The sequence below is a fragment of the Vipera berus genome (assembly GCF_964194415.1).
Source record: "Vipera berus genome assembly, chromosome: Z".
NCBI classification, from domain to species: Eukaryota; Metazoa; Chordata; class Lepidosauria; order Squamata; family Viperidae; genus Vipera; species Vipera berus.
In genome coordinates, this window is record NC_138205.1 from 1,564,627 (window position 1) to 1,592,469 (window position 27,843).

Consider the following 27,843-nt stretch of genomic DNA (forward strand, 5'->3'; position numbering starts at 1 on the left):
GACATCTCCTCCCTGCATTTTATTCAGGGAAAACTCTACAGAGGTCCCCAACCTTTCAGGCACCGGGGACCCCCGGTTCCCTGGAGAGAGGTTTTTACATGGACCAGCAAGTGTGTGGTTTCGTGTGCTGCCTGCATCCCCAGATGGGGCTTTGCTTGTTTGTGCCACGGCCCGGTACCGGTCCATGGACCCGGGGGTCGTGGACTCCTGCTCTACTCTATGTTGTCTTCAATTACAAATAGACTTTAAAGCAGGACGATTTTTGTTAGGGAGAATAGGAGCCAATTCTGAGAAAGATTGCAGATATTTAATATGGCACGTACTTAACAGCCGCAAGAATTGTATTTGCTCAACATTGGGGGGAAATGAAAACTTTAACCAGCTGAAGAAGCTCTAATTGAGTGTTCAAAAATGGATAGATTGACTTTAAAGATAAAACAGAAAGAGGACTCCACGTGCTTTAGAACGTGGGATAATGTCTATCCATGGCTAGAAAGACGAATTAAAAAGAAAGGAACGTGATAACGTAGTTTTGAACATATATTAGCAAGAAGATAACCTTTATTGTCATTTTTTTTACTGTGGGCACAATGGCACACATCAAAAATGAAATTTAGTTGCCCACTCTCCAAGTGGAACACAGAAGGCTATTGAGTGATTAATTAACCTATTGTTTATGATAATTAACTATTACCCATTATTGTTTGTTAAACACAGGAACCCTGACATTACGCTGTTGGCTAAATGTTGAGAATGTTATTTGGGAAAAACCCCAACCTAACCCTAATCCTAACCCCATAAAAACTAATAAAATCTATACAAAAAAAATGAAATTACGAGCGTTCATTTAGCCGCCGTTCCAGGTTACAACGGTGACTTACGACGGGTCCTCAGATTTGCAACCATCACAGCATCCCTGCGGTTGCGCGATCCAAATTTGTATGCCCAGCAACCGTCCCGCGTTTCCACGGTCACCACTCGTCACACACACCCCGAGCCAAGTTCACGACGTGCGCAACATGCTGCTATTTCAATAAATTATTTGCTTAACAACGGCGGCCAGAAAGGTTGTAAAACGGGGCATCGCTCATGTCAGAAGTGCCTCACTTTGCAACGGACATTTTGGCCACGTAGGTGAAGGACAATCCGTACTCACTCTCTTTGGCCTTTGATTCCTTGTTTCGGATGATGTACAGGTAGCGCGGGCTCTCCGGACAGAAAGGGAAGAGCAGCAGCTGAAAGATGGAGGGCACCACGGTGATGCCCATCAGGAGCGGCCAGTAGGTCTCGTTGCCCAGCAGGGTGTCCAGGCCGCACACCTGTGGCAGGGGGGGTAAAGCGGCTAGTTCAAGACCAACGTGCAATCAACGGGAAGACGCCAAGCTAACTATTGGTGCCTAGAGCAGGGGCGTCAAACTCAATTTCATTGAGGGCCGCATCAGCATTGCGGTTGCCCTCAAGGGGCCGGGTGGGTGTGGCCTGGGTGGGCATGGCCTACTGTGTGGGTGTGGCTAGAGTGCGTATGGCCTACTGGGTGGGCGTGGCCAGCTCTACATCGTTGGCATCAAGGGTGCCTATGGGAGCCTGGGCAGGAGTGGGACAGATCTGGGGGTCTCTGGCAGGAGGAGGGTCTCTGGGCCAGGGCCAAGGCAGCGGGGGCCATTCCCTCACTGTTTCCAGGATGGCTTCGTGGGCCACATGAAACCACTTCGTGGGCCGGATCCGGCCCCCGGGCCTTGTGTTTGACATATCTGGCCTAGAGGAGTACTTTTGTAGCTCAAGGTTGAAAAGAGGGGTCTTTGGTGCTGTCTGAGCTGGGTTGTTTCACGACCCAACTAGGTGACATTATCAGTGCTAGAAGGGAGGAGGAGGAGGAGGAAGAGGAGGAGGAGGAGGAGGACTGTGGGGTCCTTGGTGCTCTCTGAGCTTGGTTGTTTCATGACCCAACGGTAACATCATCAGTGCGAGGAGGAGGAGGAGGAGGAGGAGGAGGAGGACGACTGTGGGGTCCTTGGTGCTAGCTTGGTTGTTTCATGACCCAACGGTAGCATCATCAGTGCAAGGAGGAGGAGGAGGAGGAGGAGGAGGAGGAGGAGGAGGAGGAGGAGAACTGAGGGGTCCTTGCTGCTCTCTGAGAAGGGAGGAGGAGGAGCCGTGCCTGGCTGAAGAATTCTGGGAGTTGAAGTCCACAAGTCATCAAAGGGCCATGTTTGAAGACCCCTGCCCTTATCACAGGAGGGGGGAACCCCACATTTTCGTTACAAGTCAGGGTAAGTCAAGGCCAACTCCCCCCCCCACCCGTCGGTGCCGAGCCCTCTTTGACCTGATCCCCTCCATGCAACCCAACCCCCCCCAAAAAAATCTCAAACATGGGGAGAGGGGTGCGTAGGCCGCTTACCTGGGCAAATAGGATCCCGATGACAATGGCCAGCTGGTTCAGGGTCCCCAAAGCCCCCCGAAGCTTGGTGGGGGCGATCTCCCCCACATACATGGGGACAAGTCCAGAGGCAAATCCTGGCACACAGAGAGGGAGAAAGCGGTTTGTGTGTGTGTGTGTGTGTGTGTGTGTCTGTCTGTGTCTCTCTCTCTCTCTCTCTCTCTCTCTTTTTCTGTGTGTGTGTGTGTGTGTGTGTGTGTGTGTGTGTGACCGCTAAATTGCATCTACCCGAAGGAGGAATCCACGGAAGTGCTTCCTCTTGGAGGAAAAAAAAACCATCTTGAAAAACCATCACTGGCCCAGCATAGAGGCACGCTGCTCCTGAACGTGGAGGTTCGACAGGAAGGGCTTGCCAAATTGAGGGTCGCCCTGGGTTCGCTCATCCCAGAAGCCCCCCCCCCATGAGCAGCCCAGCTTCTTTTGATCTTTGGGTATTTTTCTTCACCTTCTCATATTGTAGATTAGTAGGGAAGTGGCTTGGCTGATTGGAAAGCTGGTGGGTTGGAATGATATTCATTCATTCTTTCATTCATTCATTCATTCATTCATTCTTCCATTCATTCATTCATTCTTCCATTCATTCATTCATTCTTTCATTCATTCGTGCCTTGATTGCACAGAGATACTATTTTAGTCAAGGCTGATTCGGTGCAATTGAAACAGAGAGTTCTAGTCCTATTTAAAAGCCAGCTGGGTGACTTTGGGCCAGTCACCAGGAGATGTGAGTTCTAGTCTCACCTTTAGCATGAAAGCTGACTGGGTGACTTTAGCTCAATCACCAGGAGACAGGGAGTTCTAGTCCCATTTTAGCCCTGATAACCAACTTGGTGATTTTGGACCAATCACCAGGAGACGGTGAGTTCTAGTCCCGCCTTAGGCACAAAAGCCAGTTGGGTGACTTTGGGCCCATCGCCAGGAGACGGTGAGTTCTAGTCCTGCCTGAGGCATGAAAGCCAGCCAGTTGACTTTAGCCTGATCACCGGGAGACAGTGAGTTCTAGTCCTGTCTTAGGCACGAAAGCCAACCGGGTGACTTTAGCCTGATCACCGGGAGATGGTGTTCTAGTCCTGTCTTAGGCAAGTAAGCCAGCCGGGTGACTTTAGCCTACTCACCGGGAGACGGTGAGTTCTAGTTCACCTTAGGCACAAAAGCCAGCCCATCGCCAGGAGACGGTGAGTTCTAGTGCCCCCATAACTCTCTTCCTCTGGGCTCCCTCTCCCCTGCAGGACCCACGGGTCCGACAGTAGGAAAGCCAGCCTCTCCCTTCATCCTCCCCCCACATGAGCCTGTCCCCCCCCCCTCGGGTACCTGAGAAAGCCCCGATCACAAACCGCCCGAAGATCATCATCTCGTACGACTTGCCCAGCTTGGCCAGCCCCATCAAGCCACCGCCGAGGAAGGCCAGACCGTTGTTGACGATCATGGCTCTTTTCCTGGAAGGAGAGAAGAGGACAATGTGTGTGGACAATGAAGCCCTTTTGGGGGGGGGAGCCCATAGGGGCCAGCCTGCACCCAACTGGGGGGGGCGTCCCATCCGCTTCTGGGGGGTTTCCCCGCGAAGGAAGGACCGGGAGCTGCGGAGAGGAACTTTGCTCCCTTCCCAAAGCGAACCCCGATCAGACCGTGTTGTGACCATCCATTTACCTAGGATCAAACCCAGTTTGGGGCTGGTTCCCACCACTGGAGTCCCCCACAGCTGAGAAGCCGTAGGAAACGTCTCCATGCAGGCAGTCCTCGACTTACGATGGTTCATTTTAGTGGCCGTTCAAGGTTAGAAGGGCACCGAAAGAGATGACGGGCGTCTGTTTTTCACACCCCGTGACGTCCCCGTAGTCAAAATTCGGACGCTTGGCGACTGACTCGCATTTATGATGGTCGCAGTGTCCCGGGATCACATGATCCCGTTTTGACGACCTTCTGAAGGGGGGGGAACTGGATTCGCTTAACAACTGTGCAACTCACTTAACGACCGCTGCAATTCGCTTAATGACCATAGCCAGAAAGGTCATCAAACAGGGTGAAAGTTACCTAATTGCATTGATTGGCCACAGAAATTTTGGACTCCGCCTTAAGCGAAGGACCACCCATCACGTGTGAAATGATCCCCTTTCAAAAAAGGTTTTGCGCAGGGCTGCAATTATAGGCAGTCCTCAGCTTATGACTGGTCACTTGGGGTCTGTTCAAAGCTATAACAGACACCTCCCCCACCCACTTCTGAATTACCCTGTGGTCACATGCCTGCATTTGGGGCACCCAGGACTGGCTTATATTTACGACCACATGCAGCACCTCATAAATCGAGGACTACCACCATGTAGTCGTAAATTAAGGACTACCAGCATGTAGTTGCAAGTTGAGGACTGCCAGCTTGCAGCCGTAAGTTGAGGACTACCAGCATGTAGTCATACGTTGAGGACTGCCAGCTTGTAGCTATAAATTGAGGACTACCAACATGTAGCTGTAAGTTGAGGACTGCCAGCTTGTAGCCGTAAACTGAGGACTACCAGCATGTAGTCGTAAGTCGAGGACTATTTGTAAAGTTGCCAGCTTCTGCCATTTGCGCAGGGCTCCGGCTGCTTCGGCCTGACCTTTTCTCCGTTGCAGGGCGTTCTGCCCATGCTCAGAGGATGGGCCCCTTCACCCCGGGAGGGAAGGGGGGGTCTCACCTGCCCAGCCATTCGGAGACCACGCCCACCAGGAAGGAGGAGAGCATCCCCCCCAGAGAGAAGATGGAGACCGAGAGAGACCACAGCAGGTTCAGCATGGCCGGGTCGATGGAGGAGATATTGGCCACACCTTGCCGGTGCATCCAGGTGGCGTTGTAGCTCTGCTCGATGATCTGGGAGGATGATGATAATAATAATAATAATAATAATAATAATAATAATAATAATAATAATAATAATAATAATAATAATAATAATAATAATAATAATAAGAAGAAGAAGAAGAAGAAGAAGAAGAAGAAGAAGAAGAAGAAGAAGAAGAAGAAGAAGAAGAAGAAGAAGAAGAAGAAGAAGAAGAAGGAGAAGGAGAAGGAGAAGGAGAAGGAGAAGGAGAAGGAGTTGGAAGGGACCTTGGAGGTCATCTAGTCCAGCCCCCTGCTCAGGCAGGAAACCCTAGACCATTTCAGACAAATAGCTGTCCAGTCTCTTCTTAAAAACTTCCAGTGTTGGAGAAGAGAGGGAGGGAGGGAGGGAGGGAGGGAGGGAGGGAGGGAGGAAGGAAGGAAGGAAGGAAGGAAGGAAGGAAGGAAGGAAGGAAGGAAGGAAGGGGAAAAAAAGAATAACAGAATAACAGACTTGGAAGGGACCTTGGAGATCATCTACTCCAACCCCCTGCTCAGGCAGGAAACCCTCTATCATGTCAGACAAGTTGCTGTCCAGTCTCTTCCTAAAAACCTCCAGTGTTGGAGAAAGGAGATTGGATCGGGTTGGGTTGGATTGGATTGGACTAGACTAGACTAGACTAGATTAGATTGGGTTGGATAGGGTTGGATTGGATTGGACTGGACTGGACTAGACTAGACTAGACTGGATTAGATTAGACTAAATTGGATTGGGTTGGGTTGGGTTGGACTGGAATAGATTGCACTGGATTGGACTAGACTAGATTAGATTGGATAAAATTAGATTAGACTAGATTAGATTGGATTAGATTGGATAAAATTAGATTAGACTAGACCAGACTAGACTGGATTAGATTAAATTGGATTGGATTGGATTGGACTGGATTCGGTTGGGTTAGACTGGAATAGATTGGACTGGACTGGACTAGACTAGATTAAATTAGATTGGATAAAATTAGATTAGACTAGACTAGATTAGATTCCCCTTCATGGATTACTGCCTTGTCGTGGCGAAGGGGCTTGCGTAATTCAATGAAGCTATGAGCTATGCCGTGCAGGGCCACCCAAGACGGACAGGTCATAGCAGAGAGTTCTGACAAAACGTGATCCACTGGAGAAGGAAATGGCAACCCACTCCAGTATCTTTGCCATGAAAACCCTATGGACAGTACCAAAAGGCAAAACGATATGACGCTGGAAGATGAGCCCCTCAGGTCGGAAGGCGTCCAATATGCTACTGGGGAAGAGCAGAGGGCTAGTACTAGTAGCGCCAGAAAGAATGAAGCGACTGGGCCAAAGCCGAAAGGACGCTCAGCTGTGGATGTGTCTGGTGGTGAAAGGAAAGTCCGATGCTGTAAAGATGTTTTCTCCATAGGAACCTGGAATGTAAGATCCATGAATCAAGGAAAGCTGGACGTGGTCAAACAAGAGATGACAAGACTAAACATCGACATCTTAGGTATCAGCGAACTAAAATGGACAGGAATGGGTGAATTTAATTCAGATGACCATCAGGTATACTACTGCGGGCAAGAATCCTATGGAGTAGCCTTCATAGTCAATAAAAAATAGGAAAAGCAATACTGGGATACAATCCTCAAAATGACAGAATGATCTCAGTTCGAATCCAAGGCAAACCATTCAATATCACAGTAGTCCAAGTCTATGCCCCAACCACCAGTGCTGAAGAGGATGAAATTGACCGGTTCTATGAAGCCCTACAGCACCTTATAGAACTAACACCCAAAAATGATGTCCTTATCATCATGGGGGATTGGAATGCTAAAGTAGGAAGCCAAAAGATAACTGGAATAACAGGCAAGTTTGGCCTTGGAGTACAAAATGAAGCAGGGCACAGGCTGATAGAATTTTGTCAAGAGAATACGATGGTCATAGCAAACACTCTTTTCCAACAACCCAAGAGACGGGTCTACACATGGACATCACCAGACGGTCAACACAGAAATCAGATTGACTATATGCTCTGCAGCCAAAGATGGAGAAGCTCTATACAGTCAGTAAAAACAAGACCAGGAGCTGACTGTGGCTCAGACCATGAGCTTCTCGTTGCAAAGTTTAGGCTTAAACTGAAGAAAGTAGGGAAAAGCACTAGGCCACTCAGGTATGAATTAAATCATATCCCTGTTGAATATACAGTAGAGGTGACAAATAGATTTAAGGAATTAGATCTGATAGACAGAGTGCCAGAAGAACTATGAACAGAGGTTCGCGACATTGTACAACAGGTAGCAACCAAAACCATCCCAAAGAAAAAGAAATGCAAGAAAGCAAAATGGCTGTCTGAGGAAGCTTTGCAAATAGCGGAGGAAAGGAGGGAAGCGAAAGGCAAGGGAGAAAAAGAAAGATACGCCCAATTGAATGCAGAATTCCAGAGAATAGCTAGAAGAGATAAGAATGCCTTCTTAAATGAACAGTGCAAAGAAATAGAAGAAAACAATAGAATAGGGAGGACCAGAGATCTTTTCAAGAAAATTGGAGAGATGAAGGGAACGTTTCATGCAAAAATGGGCATGAATGGGCAGGACCAAAATGGCAGGGACCTAAGAAGAGGCAGAAGAGATTAAGAAGAGGTGGCAAAATTATTTATTTATTTATTTATTTATTTATTTAATTTATTTATTTATTTATTTTATTTGTATACTGCCCTTCTCCCGAAGGACTCAGGGCGGTGAACAGGGCAGTACATATTAAAAGACAAAATACAAAAATTAAAAAGATTAAACAAAATGCCCACGAATAAGTTAAAACACATTAAAAAAGTAGGTTAAAACACATTAATAAAACCCAACCCCATCCCATCAGGCTAGGCCAGCTTGTTCAAAGAGGTAAGTTTTTAGATTGCGCCGGAAGGAGCGGAGGTCAGGCGCCATCCGGAGCTCGACCGGAAGATGGTTCCATAAATCCATAAATTCCATAAATCCATAAATTACACAGAAGAACTATACAAGAATGAGCTTAACGTCCCTGATAATCACAATGAGGTGGTCACTGACCTCGAGCCAGACATCCTAGAATGTGAAGTGAAGTGGGCCTTAGAAAAGCTGAGCAACAACAAAGCTAGTGGAGGTGACAGTATTCCAGCTGAGCTGTTCAAAATCTTAAAAGACGATGCAGTAAAAGTGCTACATTCAATTTGCCAGCAAATTTGGAAAACTCAACAGTGGCCACAGGATTGGAAAAGATCAGTTTACATTCCAATTCCAAAGAAAGGCAGTGCCAAAGAATGTTCAAGCTATCGCACCATTGCACTCAGTTCTCATGCTAGTAAAGTCATGCCTAAAATCCTACAAGCTAGACTGCAGCAGTATGTGGATCGAGAACTACCAGAAGTACAGGCAGGATTTCGAAGAGGCAGAGGAACTAGAGATCAAATTGCCAACATACGCTGGATCATGGAGAAAGCTAGAGAGTTCCAGAAAAACATCTACTTCTGCTTCATTGACTATGCTAAAGCCGTTGATTGTGTGGATCATAACAAACTGTGGCAAGTTCTTAAAGAGATGGGAGTACCAGACCATCTTATTTGTCTCTTGAGAAACCTATATGCGGGCCAAGAAGCAACAGTGAGAACTGGACACGGAACCACTGATTGGTTCAAAATTGGGAAAGGAGTCCGGCAAGGCTGTATACTGTCGCCTTGCCTATTTAACTTATATGCAGAGCACATCATGAGAAAGGCAGGGCTAGATGAATCAAAAGTTGGAATTAAGATTGCCGGAAGAAATATCAACAACCTAAGATATGCAGATGATACCACTCTAATGGCAGAAAGTGAAGAGGAACTAAAGAGCCTCTTGTTGCGGGTGAAGTAGGAGAGTGCAAAACTTGGGTTGAAACTAAACATTAAGAAAACCAAGATCATGGCATCTGGCCCTCTCAATTCCTGGCAAATAGATGGGGAAGAAATGGAGGTAGTGACAGATTTTATTTTCCTGGGCTCCAAGATCACTGCAGATGGGGACTGTAGCCAAGAAATTAAAAGACGCTTGCTCCTGGGGAGGAAAGCCATGGCAAATCTAGACAGCACACTAAGAAGCAGAGACATCACCCTGTCAACAAAAGTGCGTATAGTCAAGGCTATGGTCTTCCCAGTTGCAATGTACGGCTGTGAAAGTTGGACCATAAGAAAGGCTGAGCGCCAAAGAATTGAGGCCTTTGAACTCTGGTGCTGGAGAAGACTCCTGCGAGTCCCTTGGACTGCAAGGCGATCAAACCGGTCGGTCCTAGAGGAGATCAACCCTGACTGCTCTTTAGAAGGCCAGATCCTGAAGCTAAAACTCAAATCCTTTGGCCACCTAATGAGAAGGAAGGACTCACTGGAGAAGAGCCTCATGCTGGGAAAGGTTGAGGGCAAGAGAAGAAGGGGACGACAGAGAAGGAGGTGGCTGGACGGAGTCACTGAAGCAGTAGGCGTGAGCTTAAACGGACTCCAGAAGATGGTGGAGGACAGGAAGGCCTGGAGGAACGTGGTCCATGGGGTCGCGATGGGTCGGACACGACTTCGCAGCTAACAACAACATCTATCTATTTGTCTGTCTATCCATCCATCATCTCTCCCTCTACCTATGTGTCTCTTTTTCTATCTGTCTGTCCATCCATCCATCTTCCATCTACTTTATGTATCTATATATGTATGTATCTATCATCTATCTTGAGCTTAAACGGACTCCAGAAGATGGTGGAGGACAGGAAGGCCTGGAGGAACGTGGTCCATGGGGTCGCGATGGGTCAGACACGACTTCGCAGCTAACAACAACAACAAAGATTAGATTAGATTAGGCTATCTTTACTGTCATTTTTTTTCCCTGTGGACACAACGGCACAGATTAAAAATGAAATTTAGTTGCTTGCTCTCAAAGTGTTACTTACATAACATACATTCTCCCCTTGGAATTTATAGAATTTTACTTAACATAAATTGTGGGGACCCCATTGTGTTCACAAGCCGAGGACCCCCTGTACGGAAATAGGAGGCACTGTGGAAAATTATTGAAAGAAACACCCTCTGCGGCCCCTAAGACATTTTTCCTGTTGCAAACACTGTAGTGGCTCTTTTTTTGCCTTTTAGGAGATTTATAATGCCCACTAAACCTGGCCGGTTGTGCCTTTGGGAACAAAATCACAACAATAAGCGTTTCCTGCAGCTTTCCCTTCCTTCCCAGGAGCAGCCAAAGAGCTTGACTGTCTGATATTTCCTTTGTCACACATTGTGTGATTTGCACTGTTGTGTGCAAGAGGGGAAGTTCTCCAGACAAAGAGTTCACTGGAAGAAGCAACAGGGGGTGGGGTCCTTGACTTACGACCACAATTGAGTGGAAAAATTCTGTGGCTAGGGGAGACATTGCTTGAGTTTTGCCCCAGTTTACCACCGTAATTGCCCCAGTTGTTCAGAGAATAGAGTAGAGTAGAGTAGAGTAGAGTAGAGTAGAATAGAATAGAATAGAATAGAATAGAATAGAATAGAATAGAATAGAATAGAATAGAATAGAATAGAATAGAATAGAATAGAATAGTATAGAATAGAATAGAATAGAATAGAATAGAATAGAATAGAATAGAATAGAATAGAATAATTAGCATACAACAGAGTAGAATTGCGAAAGGCAAGGGAGAAAAAGAAAGATACGCCCAGTTGAATGCAGAATTCCAGAGAATAGCTAGAAGAGATAAGAATGCCTTCTTAAATGAACAGTGCAAAAAAATAGAAGAAAACAATAGAATAGGGAGGACCAGAGATCTTTTCAAGAAAATTGGGGAGATGAAGGGAACGTTTCATGCAAAAATGGGCATGATAAAGGACCAAAATGGCAGGGACCTAACAGAGGCAGAAGAGATTAAGAAGAGGTGGCAAAATTACACAGAAGAACTATACAAGAATGAGCTTAATGTCCCTGATAATCACAATGAGATGGTCACTGACCTCGAGCCAGACATCCTAGAATGTGAAGTGAAGTGGGCCTTAGAAAAGCTGAGCAACAACAAAGCTAGTGGAGGTGACAGTATTCCAGCTGAGCTATTCAAAATCTTAAAAGACGATGCAGTAAAAGTGCTACACTCAATTTGCCAGCAAATTTGGAAAACTCAAGAGTGGCCACAGGATTGGAAAAGATCAGTTTACATTCCAATTCCAAAGAAAGGCAGTGCCAAAGAATGTTCAAACTATCGCACCATTGCACTCATTTCTCATGCTAGTAAAGTTATGCTTAAAATCCTACAAGCTAGACTCCAGCAGTATGTGGATCGAGAACTACAAGAAGTACAGGCAGGATTTTGAAGAGGCAGAGGAACTAGAGATCAAATTAGAGTCCCTCGGGAGAAGGGCGGTATAAAAATTTAATTAAATAAATAAATAAATAAATTGCCAACATACCAAGTCGGACACGACTTCGCAGCTAACAACAACAACAAGAGTAGAGTAGAGTAGAGTAGAGTAGAGTAGAGTAGAGTAGAGTAGAGTAGTAGAGTAGAGTAGAGTAGAGTAGAGTAGAATAGAATAGAATAGAATAGAATAGAATAGAATAGAATAGAATAGAATAGAATAGAATAGAATAGAATAGAATAGAATAGAATAGAATAGAATAGAATAATTAGAATAGAGTAGAGTAGAGTAGAGTAGAATAGAATAGGAACTGGAAGGGCCCTTGGAGGTCTTCTAGTCCAGCCCTCCGCTTAAACAGGAGAACCTACACCATCTCAGACAAGTGACTGTCTAGCCTCTTCTTAAAAACCTCCAGCGCTCACAATTTCTGAAGTCTTCCTGGAGAAGATTCAACTAAATCGGTGCTTTCAGCCTCAGAGTCTTTAAGATTGGTGGACGTCAACTCCCACAATTCCCCACCCAGAATATCTGTCTCCCATTTAATGGTCATGCGTCTAGCCCATTTTTAACCTGTTTATCAATTTAGCTTGTCGTGGGTTGTTTTTTTCCCCACTTGGCTGAAGTCAAGGTATATTACATCTACCGCATTCCCACCATCTATTAAGAATTCTATTACTCCATCAAAAAATGTGGTAAAGCTAGTCTAGCCACATTGGTTCTTACCCATGCTGAATTCTGGCAAACCATTGATGGCTGGGGAATTCTGGGAGTCAAAATCCACCCATCTGAAAGACCCGCGGTGAGCTAGGTGGTCACTCAAAGGGGACACTGACCTAATGCCACATAATCAATCGGTCAATCCCACCTGCTAAAAAACTAGGCCTGGCTCCCAGAAATGATTTCAGGATCTCTTGACTTCTTGCAAAATGGACTCTGCTGACTTCACTGCCCCCACCCCGCCCCGCCCCAGGAACCCACCCACCCCAGCTCCCTTGGGGTACCTTTTGGGGTGCATTGATCACCCCGATGTTGTATCCAAATTGCAAGGATCCCAAGATGGCCGTGAGGACAGACAGGAGTAAAACGGGGGTCATTCCATTTCCAGCCGCCTCGCCACTCTGAAAAGCAGAATCCCTGGTTAATTTCGCCGCACGGAGAAAGGGGGGACACCGGCACATTTGGGGTGAATTGTAAAAAAACAACAACAAAAAACAAGCACGTTCCCTTCAATAAAATGGGTTTTTCTTTGTTTCGAACGGTATCCATTTTAAAATAGGGGGACTTCAACTCCCAGAAGTCCACAGGCAGTAGTACCAGCTGGGGGATTCTGGGAGTTGAAGTCCAGCCATCTTTAAATGGTTAGGGCAGGAGTGTTCAAACTTTTATGACTTGTGGACTTCAACTCCCAGAATTCCTCCACAAGTCATAAAAGGGCCAAGTTTGAACGCCCCTGGATTAGGGCGTAGATGGGTGGACTTTAACTCCCAGAATTCCTCAGGCAGCAATGCCAGCTGGAGAATTCTGGGAGTTGAAGTCCAGCCATCTTTAAATGCTTAGGGTGTGGATGGATGGACTTCAACTCCCAGAATACTCCTGGCAGCAATGCTGGCCGAGGGATTCTGGGAGTTGAAGTCCACTGGTTTGAAAATAGCTGCAACTCTCAGAATTCCCTGGAATTTTCCCAGAATTCCCAGCCGGCTGCCACCTGACACCACCTGAAATCAAATAGTGGGGTTTGGGCACCATCGATTAACAAGTTTTTCAAACTTGGCACCTTGAAGATGGGTGGACTTCAACGCCCAGAATTCCCCAGGCATCAAGTCTGGCTGGGGGCATTCTGGGAGTTGAAGTCCACCCATCTTAAAAGTGGCCCAGTTTTACAATTGCTCTTTCTACCAGTTGCTCCATCTGATTGCGAGACAGACGAAGAAGAGCCGGCCGATTCGGAAACATGCAGCCACAGGCCCATAATGCACAGCCCCTTGGGCAACGTCCCCCTGTGCAAGACAGGGCACGCACTCGGGCACAGAAGATGCCCTGTTTTTCTTCCCAATCCTTCAACCCTCCCCGTTTTGCACGGTTTTGGAATTCCTTGCAGATAAAATATTTGGAGAGAGGCCAGATCCAGCCTAAGGAGACCAAATAATCATCTATTTCCTGCTGCAATTATATATTTTTTTCATTTTTTGCTACACCCTGCAAACACACACACACACACACACACACACACACCCAAAAAAGGTCAGTTCACAGGGCAGAAGCAATGCCAGCTGTCCAAACAATGGAAGGAGGAGAATTATGAATAATTCTGTAATTAATTCTATAACTGCTATCCCCAGGAGCCCAGTTTGCTCAAAAAAAAATCAATATTTTTATTTAAGTATTCGATTGGAGCCACCCTGCGGCGGCCCTCGTGGCCCACACCTTGCGCTACAAGGCAGAGAGAGAAAGGACGGAGAACAACACACAACTGCACAAATAGTTGTCGCAGGGAGTCAGCCAGGAGGGGCTTGCACTGTCAGAAATGGAACACTCTTGTGTTGTGTTTGTGTGTTGAGGTGGAAGCTCTAAAAAAACTCAAGCAACACTCGGCCTCTGCCGGTTAAATCCCGGGGGGAAAGGGACGTTGTGAGACATGTAATCCTCAACTTACAACAATTCATACAGTGACTAGTCAGAGTTGCGAGGACAGAGGAAAAAAGTGAATTATGACCCTTTTTCACACTTACGACCGCTGCTGCGTCCCCGTGGTCATGTGATCAAAATTCGGATGCTCCGCAACTGACTTGTATTTATGATGGCAAAATTTAGCTCACAAGTGTCTCACTCGACAAAGACGTTTTGGGCTCAACTGCGGTCCTAACTGAAGGACTTTCAGCAATAATCTTTTAGCAATAAAAACTGTTTTAGTTTTTCTTATTCCATCCCAGTGTTCGCTTAGTTTGTTAATTTTAATACGCCTGGGATTCGTATTTTTAATCTTATCAAGGAACACACACACATATATATAAACACATATACATATATACATACACACACACATATATATACATATATACATATACACATACACATACACACACATACACACATATACACACACAAACACACACACACACACACACAAAAACACACACGGAGATACACACGCACATAGTCCTCGACTTACAACAATTCGTTTAATGACTGTTCAGAGTTACAAAGGCACTAAAAAAAACCTGACCTAGGACCGTTTTTCATACGACCGCTGCAGGGTCCCGTGATCAAAATTCGGACATTTGGCAAGCGGCTCGTATTTATGACGGTCGCAGTCTCCCAGGATCACGTGATTCCCCTTTTTTGCAACCTTCCAACATGCGAAGTCAAATTCACTTAACGACCGGGTGACTAACTTAACAACTGGAGCAATTCGCTTCACATTGTGGCAAGAGAGGTTGTAAAACGGGGCAAAGCAAACTTAACAAGTGTCTTGCTTAGCAAAGGAAATTTGGGGCTCAGTTGGGGTCATAAATCGAGGACTACCTGTAATAATAAGAACCACTTCAACACCATTGACAAATTCACCATCGGTCAATTGCAAAAGGCAGCCTTGCTTGGAAGAGCTGAAATCTTCAACCTCATCAAAGATCCACATCTGCCTCTCCCAGGATCTGGGAAAGGGCGGATAGAAAGTCCAAATCCGGTCTGAACATCTGGCTGACTGTGTGACCGACCATAATAATCCCCAAACATCTGGAGCATCCCTTGAACACCATCGGCATTGACAAAATCCCCGTCGGTCAATTGCAAAAGGCAGCTTTGCTTGGAAGAGCTGAAATCCTACCAGAGAAAATCTTCAACCCCATCAAACATCCACATCTGCCTAACCAGTGGAACAACCTGCCACCAGAAGTTGTGAAGGCTCCAACACTGGAGGTTTTTAAGAAAAAGACTGGACAACCCTTTGTCTGAAACTGCAGGGTTTTCTTGCCTGAGCAGGGGGCTGGACTAGAAGACCTCCATGGTCCCTTCCAGCTCTGTTAATCTATTCTATTCTATTCTATTCTATTCTATTCTATTCTATTCTATTCTATTCTATTCTATTCTATTCTATTCTATTCTATTCTATTCTATTCTATTCTGTATGTTATTATTCTATTCTATTCAATTCTGTATTTTATTATTCTATTCTATTCTAATCTGTAATTCTGTAATTCTGTTCTGTTCTATTCTAATTCTATTCTGTAATTCTGTTCTATTCTATTCTATTTTCTATTCTATTCTATTCTATTCTATTCTATTCTATTCTATTCTATTCTGTACTGTACTTCTGTAATTCTGTTCTATTCTATTCATTTATTTTACATTTCCTGTTTCTATTTATTTATTTAAAAATGCATTTATTTTACATTTCATCTATCTATCATTTATACATTCATTCATAAATTCATTTATTTTACATTTCCTGTTTATTTAAAATTCATTTATTTTACATTTCATCTGTCTGTCTGTCTGTCTGTCTGTCTGTCTGTCTGTCTATCTATCTATCTATCTATCTATCTATCTATCTATCTATCTATCTATCTATCTATCTATCTATCTATCTATCTATCTATCTATCTATCTGTCTCTCTGTCTACCTACCTACCTATCCATCCATCCATCCGTTCATTTATGCGTTCATTTATTTTACATTTCCTGTTTCTGAACCTCTTCACCAAAGAGGGAGGGAGGGAGGGAGGAAGAAATCAAATTCTCCCGCAAACTTTTCCTGTCGGTTTTTTTTTCCCCGGGGGGGGGGGGGAATGGTTTGCAACCCGGTTTGCAATCCAGGGTGCTGAAAACCCCTCCCGCCGCCGCGAAGGTTTGAAACGACTCAGCTAGCCAGCGCCGCCCTTTCGCTGCCGCCAGCCTGGTGCGCTCGGCTGGGTCCAGAGTCGCACCTGAAGAATCCAGGTGAGAGTGCCAGCCCGCCCAGGTGAGGCAGGCCGGAGATTGGCTACGAGGTCGCCTTTATGACAAGGCCAGACGAAAGGAGCCCCGCACGTCTGAACGCGCCCAGCGGCTCCTTGGCTCCCACGTCGGACCGTTAGGCCACCCAGGGCTCCCTTCTCTGCACGCTTCCCGAGCTGCGTCTCTTCCCTTGCTTCCATTCCCCGCCCCGCCAAGGTCATTCTCACGTTCCACCAAACCCGACTTCCCTTTGCTCTTCCCCAACCTCCTGAAGACAGCCCGGCCGGGACCCCCGACCCAAATCCGAGCCCGTTCACACGTGCGCAACTCCCCCGAGTCGGCCGTGCCGCCTGGGAGACACCGACTTGGCACCATCGGCGCGCGAAGCCCACCCACCCAGCCAGCCAGGGAGCAGAAGCGGGGGGGGGTTGTGGTGGGGGGGGCACCAGCGTGGAAAGGGGGGCTCCGAAGCAGGGGTACCTACCCTCCTCCTTCTCCCCAGCCCCATCCTCAGCAGCGGCCGGCCGGCCAAACTCGCTCGCTCTTAGCAACTGGCGCTGGCAACTACACAAAAGCGTTTTGCAAGCGACACACCCCGTGCCCGCCCCTTCCCTTCCCTCCCCTCCCCCGCCTTTTACTAGGGAAGGGTTGGTGGAAGAGCGCCGGCCAGGATAAGCGCGGCGGCGGCGGGGGGGGGGGTGGAGAGATGGGGGGGGAAAGGAAGCCGCCAGGAAGAGTCACGCAATTGCAAAAGTGTCTGCTGCGGATTGTGGGTCACAGGATCATAGAATAGAGCTGGAAGGGACCTCTCGAGGTCTTCTAGTCCAGCCCCCTGCTCAAGCAGGAGAACCTATACCATCTCAGACAGGTGAATGTCTAATCTCTTTTTTAAACCTCCAGTGATGGAGCGCCCACGATTTCTGGTGGCAAGCAGTTCCACTGGTTCATTGTCCTCACTTTTAGCAAGTTTCTCTTGTAATTCCAGGTTGCTTCTCTCTTTGATTCGTTTCCAACCGTTGTTTCTCGTCCTGCCCTCTGGGGCTTTGGAGAATAACGTGACCCCCTCCTCTTCTTTGGGGCAGCCCCCCCAAATACCGGAACAGCTGCTATCGTGTCTCCCCTATTCCTTCTTTTCCTTAGACTAGCCAAACCCAAGTCCCGCAGCCCTTCTTCGTATGTTTTAGTCTCCAGACCTTGGATCCTCTTAGTAAGTTGCTGTTACCTGGATCGCCTCCTCTAGGTCAGAAGCCTCCACCCCACCCCTTTCATTTCCTCCTTGCCCTGAGAGGCTGGGTGAGAGCAGGGAATAGAACAGAACAGAACAGAACAGAACAGAACAGAACAGAATAGAATAGAATAGAACAGAAGGAGAATATAGTAGAGTAGAGTAGAGCATAGAGTAGAGTAGAGAATAGAATAGAATAGAATAGAATAGAATAGAATAGAATAGAATAGAATAGAATAGAATAGAATAATAAAATACAGAATAGAATAGAATAATAAAAAATAGAATAGAATAGAATAGAATAGAATAGAATAGAATAAAATACAGAATAGAATAGAATAATAAAAAATAGAATAGAATAGAATAGAATAGAATTATGGGATAGAATAGAATAGAATAGAATAGAATAGAATAGAATAGAATAGAATAGAATAGAATAGAATAGAATAATAAAATACAGAATAGAATAGAATAATAAAAAATAGAATAGAATAGAATAGAATAGAATAGAATAGAATAGAATAGAAAATAGAATAGAATAGATTCTAGAATAATAAAATATAGACCAGAACAGAACAGAGTAGAACAATAAAATATAAAATAGAATAGAATAACAAAATGTAGAATAGAATAGAATGGAACGGAACGGAACAGAACAGAACAGAACAGAACAGAATAGAATAACAGAGCTGGAAGGTACCTTGAAGGTCATCTAGTCCAACCCCCTACTCAAGGAGGAAACCCTCTACTATTTCCAGTGTCTTGGAGCATTCACAACTTCTGGAGGCAAGTTTTGTTACAGGCGGGGTTCGTTTCTATGGCATTTTCATCCATTTATATTTTTTTTACTGTAATTGGAGAAGAGAAACCCTTCAAGCCGGCTCCCGGCAGAAGCAACTGGAGTGAAATAAACAATATTTTGCCTGAATGGATGTCTGTGTTATACAGGGAGAATTCTGCTACCAGCCTCCCATATTTGCACAAATGTAGTTTGTGCATGCGTGCATTTGTGAGTGTGTGTGAGTGACTGGGAGGGGGCACACGGGAATATTCTGCTTATTGGCATAAATGTTGTTTGTGTGTATACGTGTGTTTGTGTATTTTTGTGCCGTCAGAGTCTCTCGGGCTGCTTTGGGGTTTTGTGTCTGAAAGTAGTGTGTGTGTGTGTGTGTGTGAGAGAGAGAGAGAGGGAGAGAGGGAGAGAGAGAGAGAGAGAGAGAGAGAGAGAGAGAGAGAGAGAGAGAGAGAGAGAGAGAGAGAGAGAGAGAGAGAGAGGGTTTGTCAGTTTGTGTGTCTTTTTGTGCGCCTCTGAAATATTTGAGCTTTCCGGCCTGAAACAGGAAATTTGCCTATTTGCATAAATGTACTCTGTGTGTGTGTGTGTGTGTGTGTGTGTGTGTGTGTGTTTCTGAGTTTGTTGTGTGTGTGTGTGTGTGTATTTTCCACTGTCAAAGTCTCCCGGCTCTTGAAGCAGGAGCCTTCCCTGTTGCATTTCTGCCTGTCTCCACGCTCCTGGGAGCAGCTCAAGAGAGCTGAAAGACGGGGGAAGGGGGGGCAGAGGGGGCGCGGGGAGACCCCGGAAATGGGGCGGGGGGGATTGCGTGTGCCCCCCCTCCCCAGGAAATTTCGCAAGACTTCTTGCAGTAGAAAGGGGGAGCGGGCAGCAAAGCGCTACAACTGCCAATTTCGGAGTTTCCTTTCTTTTTTTTTAAGGACCCTCCTCGCATCCCCCAGGCGTGGGAAGGCCTGAGTATTTGGGGGAGGGTCAGCGGGGTGTGTGTGTGGGGGGGGGGGTCAGTCTCGGAGTCTCTTTCCCAAATACAGCGCTTCCCCCACGCCGCATCTTCTAGGACTTGCAGCCCCGAAGTCCATATTAGGGGATAAACGGAAAGCCAGGAAGCTTTTGTCAAACGTAAACAGGGGGAGAGGTTTAATTTCTAGGGAAAGAAGGGAGGGCAGTTGGGGGGGCGCCCCCCCTTTAATGGCCGCCGTAGGGAAGGAGACGGACTGGTCTGAAACCCAGCCGAAGCCTCTGGGGAAGCAAGGCCCTCAAGCATCGGAGCCTGTGCAGATTGCCTTCCTTGAGGACTGGCAGCTTGGCCAATCCTTTCTGGAGGGATTGGATGCCAACCAAGGAGAGAGAGCATGGCGACTCCTTTTGAACAACAGAGTTTTGCGGCTCCTCTGCAAAGTTGGCAGGGGGGGATCCTAGAAACCGTTTTTCTTCGCTGGGGAAAACTCTTTCTCAACGTCTGTTTCTAGCGCCACCACCAACACACACTCCCTTAGTGAAAGTCCTCAACTTACGACTACGATCGAGCCCCAAATTGCTGTGTTGCTAAGCGAGACAGTTGTTAATAACGACCTGATTGTTAAGTGAACCCGGCTTCCCCACTGACTTAGCTGGCCGGAAGGTTGCAAAATGGGGGAAACACGTGACACACACACCCCGACGGGACACAGCGACGGTCATAAGACGAGCCAAGCGTCCAAATTTTGAACACGTGACCACAGGGATGCTTCAAAGGTCCTTAGTGTGGGGGAAAAAAACGGTCCTAGGTCCCATTTTTCAGGGCCGCTGTAACTTTGAACGGTCACTAAATGAAACGTTACTAAGGTAAAATACAATTTAGAATGAAATTGGAATGGAACAAAATGAAATTGGAATAAAATCCAGTCTAAAATGAAATTGGAACACAATACAATAATTTAAAACAGGGGTCCTCAAACAAGGACCTTTGATGACTTGTGGACTTCAACTCTCAGAATTCCTCAGCCAGTGTGCCTGGCTGAGGAATTCTGGGTGTTGAAGTCCACAAGTCATCAAAGGGTCATAGTTCCCTCAGGCTGGCTGAGGAATTCTGGGTATTGAAGTCCACAAGTCATGAAAGGGTCAGAATTCCCTCACGCCGGCTGAGGAATTCTGGGTATTGAAGTCCACAAGTCATGAAAGGGTCAGAGTTCCCTCACGCCGGCTGAGGAATTCTGGGAGTTGAAGGCCACGAGTCATGAAAGGGTCAGAGTTCCCTCACGCCGGCTGAGGAATTCTGGGAGTTGAAGGCCACCAGTCATGAAAGGGTCAGAGTTCCCTCAGGCTGGCTGAGGAATTCTGGGAGTTGAAGTCCCCAAGTCATCAAAGGGTCATAGTTCCCTCAGGCTGGCTGAGGAATTCTGGGAGTTGAAGGCCACGAGTCATGAAAGGGTCAGAGTTCCCTCACGCCGGCTGAGGAATTCTGGGTATTGAAGTCCACAAGTCATGAAAGGGTCAGAGTTCCCTCACGCCGGCTGAGGAATTCTGGGTATTGAAGTCCACAAGTCATGAAAGGGTCAGAGTTCCCTCACGCCGGCTGAGGAATTCTGGGAGTTGAAGGCCACGAGTCATGAAAGGGTCAGAGTTCCCTCACGCCGGCTGAGGAATTCTGGGAGTTGAAGGCCACCAGTCATGAAAGGGTCAGAGTTCCCTCAGGCTGGCTGAGGAATTCTGGGAGTTGAAGTCCACAAGTCATCAAAGGGTCATAGTTCCCTCAGGCTGGCTGAGGAATTCTGGGAGTTGAAGTCCCCAAGTCATCAAAGGGTCATAGTTCCCTCAGGCTGGCTGAGGAATTCTGGGTGTTGAAGTCCACAAGTCATCAAAGGGTCATAGTTCCCTCAGGCTGGCTGAGGAATTCTGGGTATTGAAGTCCACAAGTCATGAAAGGGTCAGAATTCCCTCACGCCGGCTGAGGAATTCTGGGTATTGAAGTCCACAAGTCATGAAAGGGTCAGAGTTCCCTCACGCCGGCTGAGGAATTCTGGGAGTTGAAGGCCACGAGTCATGAAAGGGTCAGAGTTCCCTCACGCCGGCTGAGGAATTCTGGGAGTTGAAGGCCACCAGTCATGAAAGGGTCAGAGTTCCCTCAGGCTGGCTGAGGAATTCTGGGAGTTGAAGTCCCCAAGTCATCAAAGGGTCATAGTTCCCTCAGGCTGGCTGAGGAATTCTGGGAGTTGAAGGCCACGAGTCATGAAAGGGTCAGAGTTCCCTCACGCCGGCTGAGGAATTCTGGGTATTGAAGTCCACAAGTCATGAAAGGGTCAGAGTTCCCTCACGCCGGCTGAGGAATTCTGGGTATTGAAGTCCACAAGTCATGAAAGGGTCAGAGTTCCCTCACGCCGGCTGAGGAATTCTGGGAGTTGAAGGCCACGAGTCATGAAAGGGTCAGAGTTCCCTCACGCCGGCTGAGGAATTCTGGGAGTTGAAGGCCACCAGTCATGAAAGGGTCAGAGTTCCCTCAGGCTGGCTGAGGAATTCTGGGAGTTGAAGTCCACAAGTCATCAAAGGGTCATAGTTCCCTCAGGCTGGCTGAGGAATTCTGGGAGTTGAAGTCCCCAAGTCATCAAAGGGTCATAGTTCCCTCAGGCTGGCTGAGGAATTCTGGGAGTTGAAGTCCACAAGTCATCAAAGGGTCATAGTTCCCTCAGGCTGGCTGAGGAATTCTGGGAGTTGAAGTCCACAAGTCATCAAAGGGTCATAGTTCCCTCAGGCTGGCTGAGGAATTCTGGGAGTTGAAGTCCACAAGTTATCAAAGGGACATAGTTCCCTCAGGCTGGCTGAGGAATTCTGGGAGTTGAAGTCCACAAGTCATCAAAGGGTCATAGTTCCCTCAGGCTGGCTGAGGAATTCTGGGAGTTGAAGTCCACAAGTCATCAAAGGGTCATAGTTCCCTCACGCTGGCTGAGGAATTCTGGGAGTTGAAGTCCACAAGTCATCAAAGGGTCATAGTTCCCTCAGGCTGGCTGAGGAATTCTGGGAGTTGAAGTCCACAAGTCATCAAAGGGTCAAAGTTCCCTCAGGCTGGCTGAGGAATTCTGGGAGTTGAAGTCCACAAGTCATCAAAGGGTCAAAGTTCCCTCAGGCTGGCTGAGGAATTCTGGGAGTTGAAGTCCACAAGTTATCAAAGGGACATAGTTCCCTCAGGCTGGCTGAGGAATTCTGGGAGTTGAAGTCCACAAGTCATCAAAGGGTCATAGTTCCCTCACGCTGGCTGAGGAATTCTGTCCACAAGCAGGGGGTGTTCAAACTCGGCCTTTTTATGACTTGTAGACTTCAACTCCCAGAATTCCTCAGCCAGCATGTCTGGCTGAGGAATTCTGGGAGTTGAAGTCCACAAGTCCTACAAGGGCCAAGTTTGAAGACCCCTGATTTAAAATACAGATAAAATATGATAAAATTATATTTCGGTGTCCCTAAATGAAAGGTTGTAAGCCAAGGACTGACTGTGTTCCTGGGAAGGGAGTCTAGCCTGGGCCATCCTCAAGGCCCTGTTTCCCCCCCCAAGGAAAAAGGGTGTGTAAGAGGGTGTGTGGGTCACACACTTTGTGTACGTGCGCACCATCAACACCTCAGTCCACGTGTCGTCCAAGCCGGGCCAGTTTCTCCCTCCCCACCACCCCACCCCATTGTCTGACGGGGTGGAAAGGGAAGGCCTTCTGAGCATGCTCAGAGGGAGGTGCCTTTTCGTGACTCATTCTGCATTTTAGTCTATTTTAGGCAATATCTAAGACGGCCTTTGCAGACCGACCTCGTCCCTCCCAAAGCGTGCCCAGGCAGAGATTAAAAAGTGGTTTTTTTTCTCCCCCCAAAATATTCAAAATATGTTTGTTTCTCCTGGATAGTAATGACACACACCCACACAAACACAAACACACAGCTTCCACAGGACTGCAAAGAAACCTCGCTCAAGGTCAACCAAGGACATGGGAGGACTCTATCTCGCTCTGTGTGTGTGTGTGTGTGTGTGTGCTTGTGTGTATGCAGCTGCCATGCTCAGATAAACACACACCCGCTCCGAAAGGGAACCCGTGTTGCAGCTCCTAGCAACCTGCGCTTCTTCCCTAGAAAAATAAACTTGTTTATTTGTTTGTTTGATCTCTGGGAAAGTCAAGATGGGGTCTCCTTGGCCAGGATGGAGGAGATGTGGTGGTGGGCCAAGCGGCTGGGGGGGGTCTCTAGGAGCGCCCCTGTTCTCCCCCCCACACCCTTTTTCCAAAGGAGAAGCTTTTGTTGGGTCCCAAGAAAGGAAATAGACTGTGGGGAGGGAGGGAGGGAGGGAGGGAGGGAGGGAGGGAGGAAGGAAGGAAGGAAGGAAGGAAGGAAGGAAGGAAGGAAGGAAGGAAGGAAGGAAGGAAGGAAGGGAAAGAGACAGGGAGGGAGGGGGAGGGACAGAGGAAGGAAGGAAAACATGAAAGCGAGTGAGAGGAGGGAGGAAGACCCCCCCCACCCCAATCAGGGCAAGCTCAGATTCCCTGGCCAGTGTTCCCAGGGGGGGCCTGAAACCCCAAGACCCATTTTTAGAAACCGACTTCAGTCCGACCTCACGGAAGAATCTCTGAAGGTGACATGAGCACGTGCTGGCCCCAGCACGGAGAGTCACACAGGCAGGGCGGGGGGTACATTAAAATGCAAGGCACTTTTACACACACACACACACACACACACACACACACACACAGGGAAAAGCTGCCCATCAACCTTGCTTTCATTGGGACCCCCTCTGCACACTCTTCCACCCAAACCCGACCATCAAATCTATTGCTTATTTTATATACATACATGCACACACACACACACACACACATATATATATATATATATATTAATTCCATTTATATCCCGCCCTTCTCCGAAGAATCAGGGCGGCTTACAAGCTTAGCATATATACACACACACATATACTGCTCAAAAAATTAAAGGGAACACTTAAACAACACAATGTACTGTGTTTAATAGTAGGATGTCTTGTGTTCCCTTTATTTTTTTCAGTGTATGTGTATGTGTGTGTATATATATATATATATATGTGTCACCCACAACTATAACACTCTGCCCCAAGGCTCTTCCAGCTTGGCCCATTTAAGACTTGTGGACTTCCACTCCCAGCTGGCTGAGGAATTCTGGGAGTGGAAGTCCACAAGTCTTAAAGGGGCCAAGTTGGAAGACCCCTGCTCTTACCTAATCATAGTTTAACCCAGTATTTCTGAAAGGTTGATGATGCCTTTCAGCTGTGTGGAGTACAACTATCAGAATTCCCCAGCCAGCCAATGGGGCAAAACTCACTTAGCGACCAAAATTTGAGGCTCCATTTTGGCTGTAAATCAAGAACCAGCAAGCAAAGTTGAACATTTCATTTAAAAAAACAAAACAAAAACAGGATGGGCGCATAGAAAAAGAAGGTACAGGTGAGAGGCTGGCGGGCAGGGATACCAGCTAGCTGTGGAATTCTGGGAGTTGAAGTCCAGACAGCTTAAACGTCTCAAGGAAGAGACACATTGATTATTAGGTAGCTATTTCAGAAGCCCTTATGGGGCCAAATCTCAATATCGCCACAACAGGATAGTCCTTGGCTTACGGCCACAATGGAGCCCAAAGTTTATGTTGCAGAGTGAAACTTTGTTTTGTCCCGCTTTAGGACTTTTCTTCCCACCGTTGTTAAGTGAAGCACTGCAGTGTTAAGTCAGTAACCCGGCTGTTCAGTGAATGGACTTTGCTTGTCAGAAGGTCGCAAAAGGGGATCACGTGACACACACACACACACACACCGGGACAGTGCGACCATCATAAATGTGAGTCAGATATAGGTTCTCCTGCTTGAGCAGGGGGCTGGACTAGAAGCTCTATTCTATTCTGTATTTTATTATTCTATTCCATTTGATTCTATTCTGTATTATATTATACTATTCTATTCTTCATTCTATTCTATTCTGTATTCTATTCTATTCTGTATTTATTATTCTATTCTCAATTCTATTCTATTCTGTATTTTATTATTCTATTCTTCATTCTATTCTATTCTATTCTCTATTCTATTCTATTCTGTATTTTATTATTCTATTCTATTCTATTCTGTATTTTATTCTTCTATTCTTCTATTCTATTCTGTATTTTATTATTCTATTCTCTATTCTATTCTTCTGTTCTATTATTTCTATTCTATTCTGTATTTTATTATTCTATTCTATTCTATTCTATTCTATTCTATTCTATTCTATTCTATTCTATTCTATTCTATTCTATATTCTAACGGGATGCGGTGGGTCAGTGGGTTAGGACGCTGAGCTTGTCGATCAGAAGGTCGGCAGTTTGGCGGGTCGAATCCCGAGTGCCGCGTAACAGAGTGAGCGCCTGTTACTCGTCCCAGCTTCTGCCAACCTAGCAGTTCGAAAGCACGTAAAAATGCAAGTAGAAAAATAGGGACCACTACGGTGGGAAGGTAACAGCGTTCCGTGCGCCTTTGGCGTCTAGTCATACCATACCGGCCACAACGGAGATGAGCACCGGCCCCTAGAGTCGGAAACGACTAGCACACATGTGCGGGGGAACCTTTACCTTCATCTATTCTATATTCTATTCTATTTGGTTCTGTATTTTATTATTCTATTCTATAATTATTCTATTCTATTCTATTCTGTTCTGTTCTGTTCTGTTCTGTTCTGTTCTGTTCTATTCTATTCTATTCTATTCTATCCTTTGATTTGCCAAGTGTCCAGATATTCATCACGTGACCCTGGAGGATGCTGCAACTATTGCAAGTGTGAAAAAATGGTCCGAAGTCACTTTTTCCAGTCCCGTTGTATCTTTGAATGGTCACTAAACGAACTTTCCGTAGGAAAACGCTCCTTTACACAGCACTCGGGCGCTACCAACAAGCGAAGCAGCAACCAGCCCATACATGGATAAAAATGCCATCTTTAACGGACGGCAGCCTGGTTCCCGAATTCCATGAGGTCCAGAAACATGCTGGATCAGATTTATTAATCCCAGATCTCAGCTACTTCACGAGATTTCTCCGCATTCCGGACCTCCCTTCCCCCTTCGGCCACGCAGGCCGGTTCCTCCCCACCTGCTCATCAACTGTCAATCAAATTCAATCAAAACCGTGACAGCCCATAAAACCTGAGATTAGTACAGAAGCTACGAAACACGCCGTGCCGGATTGCGAGGGAGAAGTTCTCGCTGCTCAGTTTTATTTTATTTTTCTTTTCAACTGCCAGAGGGTTTCACGTGCCAGAGCACGCACGCATGCACACGACCCGTTCTGGAAGGCTGACCTGTGTATTTAAGGTGCGGGGTGGGAGGGGGGGAGGAGGAGGTGGGAGTCCAGCAAAGCCCTTTGCACGTGCTCAGGGGCAGAGAAAACACCCAGAGACTCTCGGCGGGCCACCCCTGCCCGCCCCTCTTGCCCACAGCGCAAGGCCCCAGGGAGGCGAAGGAAGCCGCCGCTCCCCCCGAGCGATTTGCAAGAGAGCGCCCGCGGGCGCCGCACGGCTCCGAGGCTTTCCCAAGCGCTCCGCTTGCCTAGAGACCCCGGGAAATTGGGGTGGGAAAGCGACGGAAAAGGCTGGGGAGGCCAAAGAGGCCTGGAAGATTAGATGACACCCCCCCCCACCACCACCACCCCGGCCTGGCAGAGTCTTCCTCTCGCCCACCCCCCTCTTCGCCCCAAATCACCTTCACCGCCTCCTCCTCCTCCTCCTCCTCCTCCTCCTCCTCCCTTCGGATCTGCTGGAAGCCGGCTGGCATCTTCCTGGCAAGGGGAGGGGGGTGTCTTTTGGGGCTGGGGTCGCGGCCGTCGAGGAGCTTAGTCCGAAGGCTGGGGGGCAGTCCCAAGGGGTCCGGCAGAGGGGGCTGCCCGCAAGGCCAGGAGAGGCTGGGGAAGCAGCGAGCGGGGGGTCCCGCGCCCGGCTGGCGAGTCCCGGGCTCCGGGCAGGGCAGGGCAGGGCAGCCTGGTGCCCCCGCCCTCGCTCGCTCATTGGGCCCGCCCCCCCCGGGGGAGGGGGCAGAGGGGGGTGCTCAGAGGGGGACGGGGTCGCCGACACACACACACACACACACACACACACACACACACAGACACCCCTTGATTAGTGCCGCGCGGGTCTCCTGGTGCCGCGCCAGCGTTGCGCTGCCCAATGGGCCGATCCTAAGCGATCGTTAGGACAATAAGTGCTGTCGATTTCGCAACCCACACCTCGCCCACCACGGAGCGGGGTCGCTCGAGCGTCTTCCCCCCCCCCCCCCAATTCCT

The 27,843-nt window shown here is 47.4% G+C and overlaps 1 protein-coding gene across 7 annotated transcripts in view; it reads right to left on the bottom strand.

Moving 5' to 3' along the window:
- The window catches only part of LOC308676997 (solute carrier family 2, facilitated glucose transporter member 4-like), a 35,124-nt gene extending 7,495 nt beyond the window's left edge, over positions 1-27,629 (bottom strand). For 2 of the 7 annotated variants that reach the window (XR_014028395.1, XM_081343092.1), the window contains exons 1-6: positions 27,267-27,629; positions 12,627-12,743; positions 5,104-5,276; positions 3,746-3,870; positions 2,399-2,514; positions 1,157-1,319 (exon numbers count right to left, since the gene is read on the bottom strand). Coding sequence is in view for 6 of the 7 variants with exons in the window: in XM_081343092.1 (XP_081199218.1) it covers positions 1,157-1,319; positions 2,399-2,514; positions 3,746-3,870; positions 5,104-5,276; positions 12,627-12,743; positions 27,267-27,338 (766 nt within the window). In the remaining variant the exon portion in view is untranslated. Of the gene's footprint in view, positions 1-1,156; positions 1,320-2,398; positions 2,515-3,745; positions 3,871-5,103; positions 5,277-12,626; positions 12,744-15,147; positions 16,501-17,041; positions 17,138-27,266 lie in introns of those variants that run through there. The other 5 variants (XM_081343093.1, XM_081343095.1, XM_081343096.1 and 2 more) reach the window with 5 other exon arrangements.
- Positions 27,630-27,843: the final 214 nt, after the last annotated feature.